The sequence below is a fragment of the Pristiophorus japonicus genome, chromosome 4 (assembly GCF_044704955.1).
Source record: "Pristiophorus japonicus isolate sPriJap1 chromosome 4, sPriJap1.hap1, whole genome shotgun sequence".
Classification (NCBI taxonomy): Eukaryota; Metazoa; Chordata; class Chondrichthyes; family Pristiophoridae; genus Pristiophorus; species Pristiophorus japonicus.
Window position 1 is genome coordinate 314,578,625 of NC_091980.1, and position 13,169 is coordinate 314,591,793.

A 13,169-nucleotide genomic window follows, 5' to 3' on the forward strand; every position below is an offset into this window, starting at 1 on the left:
GGTTCACCAGACTGATTCCCGGGATGGCGGGACTGACATATCAAGAAAGACTGGATCAACTGGGCTTGTATTCACTGGAGTTCAGAAGAATGAGAGGGGACCTCATAGAAACGTTTAAAATTCTGACTAGTTTAGACAGGTTAGATGCAGGAAGAATGTTCCCAATGTTGGGGAAGTCCAGAACCAGGGGTCACAGTCTAAGGATAAGGGGTAAGCCATTTAGGACTGAGATGAGGAGAAACTTCTTCACCCAGAGAGTGGTGAACCTGTGGAATTCTCTACCACAGAAAGTAGTTGAGGCCAATTCACTAAATATATTCAAAAGGGAGTTAGATGAAGTCCTTACTACTCGGGGGATCAAGGGGTATGGCGAGAAAGCAGGAAGGAGGTACTGAAGTGTTCAGCCATGAACTCATTGAATGGCGGTGCAGGCTAGAAGGGCTGAATGGCCTGCTCCTGCACCTATTTTCTATGTTTCTATGTGTACGGAGTGCGTACAGAGTGTTTATGGAGTGCGTACAGTGTACGGAGTGTGTATGGCGTGCGTACGGAGTGCGTACGGACCCGGGAAGGCATCGCAAAAGCCGGTTTTCAGCGCACAATGCGCGTGCGCTTGACAGATCATTCACATCTCGGGAGTGAGGACACTTGCAAGAGCAGGATTGCGGGATTTACCGCTATCTTGCCCAGAAAATGTCCTCAAAACTCTTGCGCCTGATAAAAGCAGGCGCATAGCCGACTAAGGGTCTTCAAACACACTTAAAACATAAAAAATAAAATTAAAAATACACATTTTATTTTTAAAAACCCTGCCCACTACGTTAAATTTATTTTAAACCATAATTTAAAAAACTTATTAAAAACTCAGTGAAAATTCCCCTAAGATATTTATTAACTTTAATTTCAATTAATTTTAATTATGTGAGGTGTGTTTTTTATTTGATGTTAGCGTTTGGTTTTTTTTCTCAATTAATAGCAATGAGAACTGGTAGATACGGAGTTCCCATTGCTAGTAATTGAGAATACAGTACCTGATTGGCCGAGCAGTCACACGTGACTGCACCGTCTCCGTGGGAACCTGGAGGACGGGAATGGGCTTTGCAACGCGGGAAGGGAAGGCCTCCCCACCGGAATCCGGAGGGCCTCCGGGACCACCAGGTACTTTTGCTAAAATTCTCCGGTCGGAGGCAGTTGCCCGCGGGAAGCCTCCAACTGCAATTTCAGGACCAATAAGAAAATAATGACCCTGAAATCCCGGCCTTCCCGGGTCGGTACGGAGTGTGTACGGACCCGGGAAGGCATCGGAAAAGCCGGTTTTCGGCGCACAATGCGCATGCACTGAAAACCGGCTTTTCCGATCCGTCCAGTTTCTGGCTTGACAGATCTCCCACATGTCGGGAGCGAGGACGTCCCCACGGCAGAGATTGGGCTATCTAGCCAGCGAATGTCCTGAAAACTCTTGCGCCTGGTAAAAACATATTAAAATAAAATTTAAAAACACATATTTATGTTAAAAACCCTGCCCACTCAGGTAATTTTATTTTAAACCATAATTGAAATGTTTTTTTAGAAATCGGCAAATATATTTTTTTTTTCAAAAACATTTCTATCAACTTTAATTTCTATAGTGTATTTAAGTGAGGAGTTTTTTTTTAATGTTTTATGTAGTGTTTGGGTGTTTGGGGGTGTTTCTCATTCATAGTAACAGGAGTTGCGGACTTACCAAACTCCTATTTGGATGAATGAGAAAATACTTTATACCGTGATTGGGTGTCCAGGCCCACGTGACTTCTACGGAACGCCCCAACGTGAACGCACTCCATTGCGCAAGAAGAGGGGGCCTCAAATCCGGGATCTCTGGCGAGTGCTCAACCAAAAATTAAGGGCGCATCTTTTCTCCTGCTTTTAGTCAAACGTTCGTGGGAAGAAGAAACCGAGATTTCTGGGCCATTAAAAAATAGGAGCAGGATTCGGCCATTTGGCCCCTCGAGCCTGCTCCGCCATTTAATAAGATCATGGCTGATCTGATCATGGACTCAGCTCCACTTCCCTGCCCGCTCCCCATAACCCTTTACTCCATTATCGCTCAAAAATCTGTATCTCCGCCTTAAATATATTCAATGACCCAGCCTCCACAGTTCTCTGGGGCAGAGAATTTCACAGATTTACAACCCTCAGAGAGAAGAAATTCCTCCTCACCTCAGTTTTAAATGGGCGGCCCCTTATTCTGAAACTAAGGAAATGACAGCACACGACAGTTATAACTTTCACCTCTGTGACCTTGGCTTGAAACCAGTGCAGGTGAGCGGCCCTAAACTCACATTGTCTGACAGACTCCTAGTGTTCACATATCCATAGAAACATAGAAAATAGGTGCAGGAGTGGGCCATTCGGCCCTTCGAGTCTGCACCGCCATTCAATAAGATCATGGCTGATCATTCACCTCAGTACCCCTTTCCTGTTTTCTCTCCATACCCCTTGATCCCTTTAGCCGTAAGGGCCATATCTAACACCCTCTTGAATATATCCAATGAACTGGCCTCAACAACTCTCTGCGGCAGGGAATTCCACAGGTTAACAACTCTCTGAGTGAAGAAGTTTCTCCTCATCTCAGTCCTAAATGGCCTACCCTTTATCCTAAGACTGTGTCCCCTGGTTCTGGACTTCCCCAACATCGGGAACATTCTTCCCGCATCTAACCTGTCCCGTCCCGTCAGAATCTTATATGTTTCTATGAGATCCCTTTTCATCCTTCTAAACGCCAGTGTATAAAGGCCCAGTTGATCCAGTCTCTCCTCATATGTCAGCCCAGCCATCCCTGGAATCAGTCTGGTGAACCTTCGCTGCACTCCCTCAATAGCAAGAATGCCCTTCCTCAGATTAGGAGACCAAAACTGAACACAATATTCCAGGTGAGGCCTCACCAAGGCCCTGTACAACTGCAGTAAGACCTCCCTGCTCCGATACACAAATCCCCTAGCTATGAAGGCCAACATGCCATTTGCCTTCTTCACCGCCTGCTGTACCTGCATGCCAGCTTTCAATGACTGATGAACCATGACACCCAGGTCTCGTTGCACCTCCCCTTTTCCTAATCTGCCGCCATTCAGATAATATTCTGCCTTTGTGATTTTGCCACCAAAGTGGATAACCTCACATTTATCCACATTATACTGCATCTGCCATGCATTTGCCCACTCTCCTAACCTATCCAAGTAACCCTGCAGCCTCTTAGCGTCCTCCTCACAGCTCACACCGCCATCCAGTTTAGTGTCATCTGCAAACTTGGAGATATTACCCTCAATTCCTTCATCCAAATCATTAATGTATATTGTGAAGAGCTGGGGTCCCAGCACTGAGCCCTGCGGCACCCCACTAGTGATTGCCTCCCATTCCGAAAAGGACCCGTTTATCCCGACTCTCTGCTTCCTGTCTGCCAATCAATTCTCTATCCACATCAGTACATTACCCCCAATACCATGTGCTTTGATCTTGTACACCAATCGCTTATGTGGTACCTTGTCAAAGGCCTTTTGAAAGTCCAAATTCACCACATCCACTGGTTTTCCCTTGTCCACTCTACTAGTTACATCCTCAAAAAATTCCAGAAGATTGGTCAAGCATGATTTCCCTTTCATAAATCCGTGCTGACTTGGACCGATCTTGTGACCGCTTTCCAAATGCGCTGCTATTTCATCCTTAATAATTGATTCCAACATTTTCCCCACTACTGATGTCAGGCTAACCGGTCTATAATTACCCGTTTTCTCTCCCTCCTTTTTTAAAAAGTGGAGATTACATTAGCTACCCTCCAGTCCATAGGAACTGATCCAGAGTCGATAGATTGTTGGAAAATGATTACCAATGCATCCACTATTTCTAGGGCCACCTCCTTAAGTACTCTGGGATGTAGACAATCAGGCCCTGGAGATTTATCGGCCTTCAATCCCATCAATTATCCCAACACAATTTCCCGCCGAATAAGGATATCCTTCAGTTCCTTCTTCTCACTCGACCCTCGGTCCCCTAGTACATCTGGAAGATCATTTGTGAAGACAGAACCAAAGTATTTGTTCAATTGGTCTGCCATTTCTTTGCTCCCCATTATTAATTCACCTGAGTCCGACTGCAAGGGACCTACATTTGTTTTCACCAATCTTTTTCTCTTCACATATCTATAGAAGCTTTTGCAGTCAGTTTTTATGTTCCTGGCAGGCTTCCTCTCATACTCTATTTTCCCCCTCCTAATTATACCCTTTGTCCTCCTCTGCTGATTTCCAAATTTCTCCCAGTCCTCAGGTTTGCTACCAATTTATATGCCTCTTCCTTGGATCTAACACTATCCTTAATTTCCCTTGTTAGCCACGGTTGAGCCACCTTCCCTGTTTTATTTTTACTCCAGACAGGGATGTACAACTGTTGAAGTTCATCCATGTGATCTATAAATGTTTGCCATTGCCTATCCACCGTCAACCCTTTAAGTATCATTTGCCAGTCTATTCTAGCCAATTCACGCCTCATGCCATCGAAGTTAGCTTTCCTTAAGTTTAGGACCCTAGTTTCTGAATTAACTGTGTCACTCTCAATCTTAATAAAGAATTCTACCATGTATGGTCACTCTTCCTCAAGGGGCCTCGCACAACAAGATTGCTAATTAGTCCTTTCTCATTACACATCACCCAGTCTAGGATGGCCAGCTCTCTAGTCGGTTCCTCCACATATTGGTCCAGAAAACCATCCCTAATACACTCCAGGAAATCCTCCTCCACCGCATTGCTACCAGTTTGGTTAGCCCAAGCTATATGTAAATTAAAGTTGCCCATGATAAATGCTGTACCTTTCTTTATTGCACACATCCCTTATTTGTTGTTTTATGCTTTCCCCAACCTCACTACTACTGTTTGGAGGTCTGTACACAACTCCCACTAGTGTTTTCTGCCCTTTGGTATTCCGCAGCTCCACCCATACCGATTCCACATCATCCAAGCTAATGTCCTTCCTTACTATTGCGTTCATTTCCTCTTTAACCAGCAACGCCACCCCACCTCCTTTTCCTCTCTGTTTATCCTTCCTAAACGTTGAATACCCCTGGATGTTGAGTTCCCAGCCTTGGTCACCCTGGAGCCATGTCTCCGTGATGCCAATTACATCGTATCCATGCGCAGTTAATTCGTCCACCTTATTCCGAATACTCCTTGCATTGAGGCACAGAGCCTTCAGCTTGTCTTTTTAACACACCTTGCCTCTTTAGAATTTTGTTGTAATGTGGCCCTTTTTGTTTTTTGCCTTGGGATTCTTTGCCTTCGGATCCAGAGCTCATCGCTGCTCAATTCACAACTCATTTCGCAGTCTTCCCGAAAAGGGCTACAGGGACAGCGAGCAGGGCAAATAGGATCATCATCCAGAGCCACTTTCTACCTGTGAAGTAGCAGACAAAGCTAGTGCATAACCATTTAGTTATTGTGTGCTGCTCCTGCCCTGGGAGTGTTTGATGGGACAGTGTAGAGGGAGCTTTACTCTGTATCTAACTCCGTGCTGTACCTGCCCTGGGAGTGTTTGCTGGTACAGTGTAGAGGGAGCATTACTCTGTATCTAACCCCGTGCTGTACCTGCCCTGGGAGTGTTCGATTGGACAGTGTAGAGGTAGCTTTACTCTGTATCTAACCCCGTGCTGTACCTGCCCTGGGAGTGTTTCAGAATAAAAGGCGCTCTGCTTTGCTTCACTGTGAAGAGCTTAGAATTCACCTATAACGTGTGTGATCACCTAACACTCATGCTGCTCTTTTTCAATCTTCCAATGCCTTTCCCTGAGTGACAAGCGGACTTTGCTGCTTGATGGTGAGTATCTGCGATTACTCTGCTTTTTAATTTAAAATAACACGTTCTTATGTTTCTACAAAAATACCACACATAGCTGGTCCATGAAATCTCGGGGAAACCTGAGAGACGTTTCCCACTACAAAATATCCTTCTGGTTCCGCAGGGAGTTCTTGTATGCTGTACAATACCTCTCTGCCGAGCTGAGACAAGCCTGCAGCCAAACATAGCATCTAACTATTTCCACACACGCTGTGATGGAGGGCAGGCACAATGTGGAACTGCGCATATTTCAAATCCAGTGTAGCCATGCAAAGATGCGAATTAACACTGAGGCTATGCTATATACTCCTATGACACTTTCATGTGTCCTATATATAGAGCAATTTAAATGGGACACGGATTGTCGGTGTCGCTGGCAAGGCCAGCATTTATTGCATTTGTTCTTGAACCGCTGCAGCCCGTGTGGTGAAGGTGCTCCCACAGTGCTGTTAGGGAGGGAGTTCCAGGATTGTGACCCAGCGACGATGAAGGAACGGCCGATATATTTCCCAGTCGGGATGGTGTGTGACTGGGAGGGGAACGTGGAGGTGGTGGTGTTCCCATGCGCCTGCTGCCCTTGTCCTTCTAGGTGGTAGAGGTCGCGGGTTTAGGAGGTGCTGCCGAAGGGGAGTTAAAGGGATTTGGGGCAACAGACCAGGGAAACTGGGCCTGAATGGTCTGGGTGGATTAGGAAACGCACCAACCTGACTGTGCTTTGTTGATATTGGTCAATAACATGGGGACGTGAGACCCTGGGCAAAGAGAGGGCAGAACTGTCATGGGCTTCTGCCAGAGGAGATATTTCAGCTCTTGTAACATGATCTGGTCACGAAGGAAGCTGTGGGTCTAAGGCCCTTGCCTCACGCCTTGCCCCACGTCGGGGAATGAAGCCAATGTGGACAGGAAAACAGTCGCTGGCATGGAATAAAACCACCCGTACATTCGGGTGGAGTGAAGCCAGCAGCTAATGGGGCTGGGGAGGGTGGGAATTCGTGCCAAGGAAAGGTAATCTGTGCTGGGGGATGTGGGGAATCTGAGCTGGGGGAGGGGCAGTGTGTGTGAGGGGAGGAGTCAGTGTGCGTGGGGGGGGGGGTGTTCAGTGTGTGGGCTGAGGGGTCAGTGTGTCGGCAGAGGGGTCTGTGTGGGAGAGTGGTCAGTGTATGTGGGGGAGGGGTCAGTGTATGTGGGGGAGGGATCAGTGTGTATGGGGGAGGGGTCAGTGTGTGGGGGGAGGGATCAGTGTGTGGGGGGAGGGATCAGTGTGTGGGGGGAGGGATCAGTGTGTGGGGGGAGGGGTCAGTGTGTGTGGGGAGGGGTCAGTGTGTGTGGGGAGGGGTGTGTGTGTGGGGGAGGGGTGTGTGTGGGGGAGGGGTCAGTGTATGTGGGGGAGGGATCAGTGTGTATGGGGGAGAGGTCAGTGTGTGGGGGGAGGGATCAGTGTGTGGGGGGAGGGATCAGTGTGTGTGGGGCGGGGTCTGTGTGGGGGGAGTGGTCAGTGTGTGTGGGGAGGGGTCAGTGTGTGTGGGGAGGGGTCAGTGTGTGTGGGGAGGGGTCAGTGTGTGTGGGGAGGGGTGTGTGTGTGGGGGAGGGGTGTGTGTGTGGGGGAGGGGTGTGTGTGTGGGGGAGGGGTGTGTGTGTGGGGGAGGGGTGTGTGTGTGGGGGAGGGGTCAGTGTGTGGGGGAGGGGTCAGTGTGTGGGGGAGGGGCCAGTGTGTGGGGGAGGGGCCAGTGTGTGGGGGAGGGGTCAGTGTGTGGGGGAGGGGTCAGTGTGTGGGGGAGGGGTCTGTGTGTGGGGGAGGGGTCAGTGTGTGGGGGAGGGGTCAGTGTGTGGGGGAGGGGTCAGTGTGTGGGGGCGGGGTCAGTGTGTGGGGGCGGGGTCAGTGTGTGGGGAGAGGGGTCAGTGTGTGGGGGGAGGGGTCAGTGTGTGGGGGGAGGGGTCAGTGTGTGGGGGAGTGGTCAGTGTGTGGGGGGAGGGGTCAGTGTGTGTGGGGAGGAGGATCAGTATGTGGGGGAGGGGTCAGTGTGTGTGGGGGAGGGGGATCAATGTGTGGGGGAGGGGGATCAATGTGTGGGGAGGGGTCAGTGTGTGTGCGGGGGGGTCAGTGTGTGGGGGAGGGGTCAGTATGTGTGGGGGAGGGGGATCAGTGTGTGCGGGGGAGGGGTCAGTGTGTGGGAGAGGGGTCAGTGTGTGTGGGGGAGGGGTCAGTGTGTGTGGGGGAGGGGTCAGTGTGTGTGGGGGAGGGGTCAGTGTGTGTGGGGGAGGGGTCAGTGTGTATGGGGGAGTGGGATCAGTGTGTGGGGGAGGGGTCAGTGTGTGGGGGAGGGGGATCAGTGTGTGGGGGAGGGGTCAGTGTGTGTGGGGGAGGGGGATCAGTGTGTGGGGGAGGGGTCAGTGTGTGGGGGAGGGGTCAGTGTGTGTGGGGGAGGGGGAACAGTGTGTGGGGGAGTGGGATCAGTGTGTGGGGGAGGGGTCAGTGTGTGGGGGAGGGATCAGTGTGTGGGGGAGGGGTCAGTGTGTGGGGGAGGGGTCAGTGTGTGGGAGGGAGTGGTCAGTGTGTGTGGGGGAGTGGTCAGTGTGTGGGGGAGTGGGATCAGTGTGTGGGGGAGGGGTCAGTGTGTGGGGGAGGGGTCAGTGTGTGGGGGAGGGGTCAGTGTGTGGGGGAGGGGTCAGTGTGTGGGGGAGGGGTCAGTGTGTGGGAGGGAGTGGTCAGTGTGTGTGGGGGAGTGGTCAGTGTGTGGGGGAGTGGGATCAGTGTGTGGGGGAGGGGTCAGTGTGTGGGGGAGGGGTCAGTGTGTGGGGGAGGGGTCAGTGTGTGGGGGAGGGGTCAGTGTGTGGGGGAGGGGTCAGTGTGTGGGGGAGGGGTCAGTGTGTGTGGGGGAAGGGGATCAGTGTGTGGGGGAGGGGTCAGTGTGTGGGAGGGAGTGGTCAGTGTGTGTGGGGGAGTGGTCAGTGTGTGTGGGGGAGTGGGATCAGTGTGTGGGGGAGGGGTCAGTGTGTGGGGGAGGGGTCAGTGTGTGGGGGAGGGGGATCAGTGTATGGGGGAGGGGTCAGTGTGTGGGGGAGTGGTCAGTGTGTGTGGAGGAGGTGTCAGTGTGTGGGGGAGTGGGATCAGTGTGTGGGGGAGGGGTCAGTGTGTGGGGGAGGGGTCAGTGTGTGGGGGAGGGGTCAGTGTGTGGGTGAGGGGTCAGTGTGTGGGGGAGGGGTCAGTGTGTGTGGGGGAGGGGGATCAGTGTGTGGGAGAGGGGGATCAGTGTGTGGGAGAGGGGTCAGTGTGTGGGGGAGGGGTCAGTGTGTGGGGGAGGGGTCAGTGTGTGTGGGAGGGGCCAGTGTGTGGGGGAGGGGTCAGTGTGTGGGGGAGGGGTCAGTGTGTGGGGGAGTGGGATCAGTGTGTGGGGGAGGGGTCAGTGTGTGGGGGAGGGGTCAGTGTGTGGGGGGGAAGGGTCAGTGTGTGTGGGGAGGAGGATCAGTGTGTGGGAGAGGGGGATCAGTGTGTGGGGCGGGAGGGGTCAGTGTGTGGGGCGGGAGGGGTCAGTGTGTGGGGGAGGGGTCAGTGTGTGGGGGAGGGGTCAGTGTGTGGGGGAGGGGTCAGTGTGCGTGGGGGAGGGGGATCAGTGTGTGGGGGAGGGGTCAGTGTGTGGGGGAGGGGTCAGTGTGTGGGGGAGGGGTCAGTGTGTGTGGGGGAGGGGTCAGTGTGTGGGGGAGGGGTCAGTGTGTGGGGGAGGGGTCAGTGTGTGGGGGAGGGGGATCAGTGTGTGGGGGAGGGGTCAGTGTGTGGGGGAGGGGTCAGTGTGTGGGGAAGGGGTCAGTGTGTGGGGAAGGGGTCAGTGTGTGGGGAAGGGGTCAGTGTGTGGGGGAGGGGTCAGTGTGTGGGGGAGGGGTCAGTGTGTGGGGGAGGGGTCAGTGTGTGGGGGAGGGGGATCAGTGTGTGGGGGAGGGGGATCAGTGTGTGGGGGAGGGGTCAGTGTGTGGGGGAGGGGTCAGTGTGTGGGGGAGGGGTCAGTGTGTGGGGGAGGGGGATCAGTGTGTGGGGGAGGGGGATCAGTGTGTGGGGGAGGGGTCAGTGTGTGGGGGAGGGGTCAGTGTGTGTGGGGGAGGGGTCAGTGTGTGGGGGAGGGGGATCAGTGTGTGGGGGAGGGGTCAGTGTGTGTGGGGGAGGGGTCAGTGTGTGGGGGAGGGGTCAGTGTGTGTGGGGGAGTGGTCAGTGTGTGGGGGAGGGGGATCAGTGTGTGGGGAGGGGTCAGTGTGTGGGGGAGGGGTCAGTGTGTGGGGGAGGGGTCAGTGTGTGGGGGAGGGGTCAGTGTGTGGGGGGGGGGGTCAGTGTGTGGGGGGGGGTCAGTGTGTGGGGGAGGGGTCAGTGTGTGGGGGAGGGGTCAGTGTGTGGGGGAGGTGTCAGTGTGTGGGGGAGGGGTCAGTGTGTGGGGGAGGGGTCAGTGTGTGGGGGAGGGGTCAGTGTATGGGGGGGAGGGGTCAGTGTGTGGGGGAGGGGTCAGTGTGTGGGGGAGGGGTCAGTGTGTGGGGGAGGGGTCAGTGTGTGTGGGAGGGGTCAGTGTGTGGGGGAGGGGTCAGTGTGTGGGGGAGAGGTCAGTGTGTGGGGGAGGGATCAGTGTGTGGGGGAGGGGTCAGTGTGTGTGGGGGAGGGGTCAGTGTGTGGGGGAGGGGTCAGTGTGTGGGGGAGGGGTCAGTGTGTGGGGGAGGGGTCAGTGTGTGGGGGAGGGGTCAGTGTGTGGGGGAGGGGTCAGTGTGTGTGGGGGAGGGGTCAGTGTGTGTGGGGGAGGGGTCAGTGTGTGTGGGAGGGGTCAGTGTGTGTGGGAGGGGGATCAGTGTGTGGGGGAGGGGGATCAGTGTGTGGGGGAGGGGGATCAGTGTGTGGGGCGGGAGGGGTCAGTGTGTGGGGGAGGGGTCAGTGTGTGGGGGAGGGGTCAGTGTGTGGGGGTGGGGTCAGTGTGTGTGGGGGAGGGGTCAGTGTGTGGGGGAGGGGTCAGTGAGTGGGGGAGGGGGATCAGTGTGTGGGGCGGGAGGGGTCAGTGTGTGGGGCGGGAGGGGTCAGTGTGTGGGGGAGGGGTCAGTGTGTGGGGGAGGGGTCAGTGTGTGGGGGAGGGGTCAGTGTGTGGGGGAGGGGTCAGTGTGTGGGGCGGGAGGGGTCAGTGTGTGGGGCGGGAGGGGTCAGTGTGTGGGGCGGGAGGGGTCAGTGTGTGGGGGAGGGGTCAGTGTGTGGGGGAGGGGTCAGTGTGTGGGGGAGGGGTCAGTGTGTGGGGGAGGGGTCAGTGTGTGGGGGAGGGGTCAGTGTGTGGGGGAGGGGTCAGTGTGTGGGGGAGGGGTCAGTGTGTGTGGGGGAGGGGTCAGTGTGTGTGGGAGGGGTCAGTGTGTGTGGGAGGGGTCAGTGTGTGGGGGAGGGGTCAGTGTGTGGGGGAGGGGTCAGTGTGTGGGGGAGGGGTCAGTGTGTGGGGGAGGGGTCAGTGTGTGGGGGAGGGGTCAGTGTGTGGGGGAGGGGTCAGTGTGTGGGGGAGGGGTCAGTGTGTGGGGGAGGAGTATCGAGTGTTTCCAGGTGAAATAAATGATTGCGACTGACCAAGGTGGTGAGCTGGGGGAGTCCGTGGTGAGGGGAGTGAGGGGGCCGGGCATGTTTAGTTACAAACAGTTAGCAAAAGAAAATTACAAAATCCGATTTTAGAAACTTGACAGCGATCATTCCTGTCGTTAACATCGAAATGAATAGACAGAATCATCACTTGCCCAACAAGGCCCTGTTGGGGTTCATCCTCCATACGAGCGGCAAGGATCCAGGAATGAATTAGCATTTCTAGAGCACCTTTCACTATCTCACGACCTCCCAGACCGCGTACAGTACTTGGAAGTGTAGACACGGTTGGAAGGTAGGAAACGCGACAGCCAATTTGCACACAGCAAGCTCTCACCAACACTGCGGAGAACTCCCCTGCACTCCTTTGAATAGTGCCATGGGATCTTTTACGGTCACTCAATAGAGCAAACATCAGTTTAATGTCTCATCCAAAAGACGGCATCTGACAGTGTGTCACTCCCTCAGTACTGCCCCTCTGGCAGTGCAGCACTCCCTCAGTACTGCCCCTCCGACAGTGCGGCATTCCCTCAGTACTGCTCCTCCGACAGTGTGTCACTCCCTCAGTACTGCCCCTCCGACAGTGCGGCATTCCCTCAGTACTGCCCCTCCGACAGTGCGGCGTTCCCTCAGTACTGCCCCTCCGACAGTGCAGCACTCCCTCAGTACAGCCCCTCCAACAGTGCAGCGCTCCCTCAGTACTGCTCCTCCAACAGTGCAGCACTCCCTCATTACTGCCCCTCCAACAGTGCGGCGCTCCCTCAGTACTGCCCCTCCGACAGTGCGGCACTCCCTCAGTACTGCTCCTCCAACAGTGCAGCACTCCCTCATTACTGCCCCTCCAACAGTGCGGCGCTCCCTCAGTACTGCCCCTCCGACAATGCAGCGCTCCCTCAGTACTGACCCTCCGACAATGCAGTGCTCCCTCAGTACTGCCCCTCCGACAGTGCAGCGCTCCCTCAGTACTGCCCCTCCGACAATGCAGCGCTCCCTCAGTACTGCCCCTCCGACAGTGCAGCGCTCCCTCAGTACTGCCCCTCCGACAGTGCAGTGCTCCCTCAGTACTGACCCTCCGACAGTGCAGCGCTCCCTCAGTACTGCCCCTCCGACAGTGCAGTGCTCCCTCAGTACTGACCCTCCGACAGTGCAGTGCTCCCTCAGTACTGCCCCTCCGACAGTGCAGTGCTCCCTCAGTACTGACCCTCCGACAGTGCAGCACTCCCTCCATACTGCACTAGAATTGTCAGCCTGGATTATGTGCTCAAGTCTCTGGTGTGGGACTTGCTTCAGAAGCGAGAGTGCTGCCCAATGCGCCACGGCTGGCAAATGCAGCCTTGATCCCGCGAGCCCGCCCTTTTCCCATAGCCACTGAAAGGCCAGCCCGCTGAAAACACGCAGCAGGCCTGACAGTGTGCGGAATGAGAACGGGCAGGTGGGTGTCAGTGTCACGGCCCGATTCACCCCGCTCCCAGTGTGAAGCTGCTCCAGCTCGCTCTCTCAGGTGCTGTCTGACCTGCCGCGTATGTTCAGCATTTGCTGTGAGCGCGTCCAAGGGATTATTTCTTGCTATTCTCCTCTCTCCAAGTCCCAGCCGGCCACGCTGGCTGGGCTCCAGTGATCATGTGCTGCTGTAATCCTCCCACCGTGTATACCACTGACTTACAGGTCGGGTTTCTGCATGAGATCAGCCGGCTATCGGGTTTCAGAGAGCGGGACTGCGATAAACAGGAGA

At 54.6% G+C, this 13,169-nt stretch overlaps 1 protein-coding gene across 9 annotated transcripts in view; it reads right to left on the reverse strand.

Moving 5' to 3' along the window:
• The window catches only part of ttll5 (tubulin tyrosine ligase-like family, member 5), a 595,921-nt gene that overhangs the window by 269,695 nt on the left and 313,057 nt on the right, over positions 1 to 13,169 (reverse strand). The window contains exon 29 of one of the 9 annotated variants that reach the window (XM_070879714.1): positions 5,370 to 5,418. The exons of the other annotated variants lie outside the window; for them this stretch is intronic. Coding sequence (XP_070735815.1) covers positions 5,415 to 5,418 — 4 coding nt within the window. The 3' untranslated portion in view covers positions 5,370 to 5,414. Of the gene's footprint in view, positions 1 to 5,369; positions 5,419 to 13,169 lie in introns of those variants that run through there. 9 annotated transcript variants of the gene reach the window in all.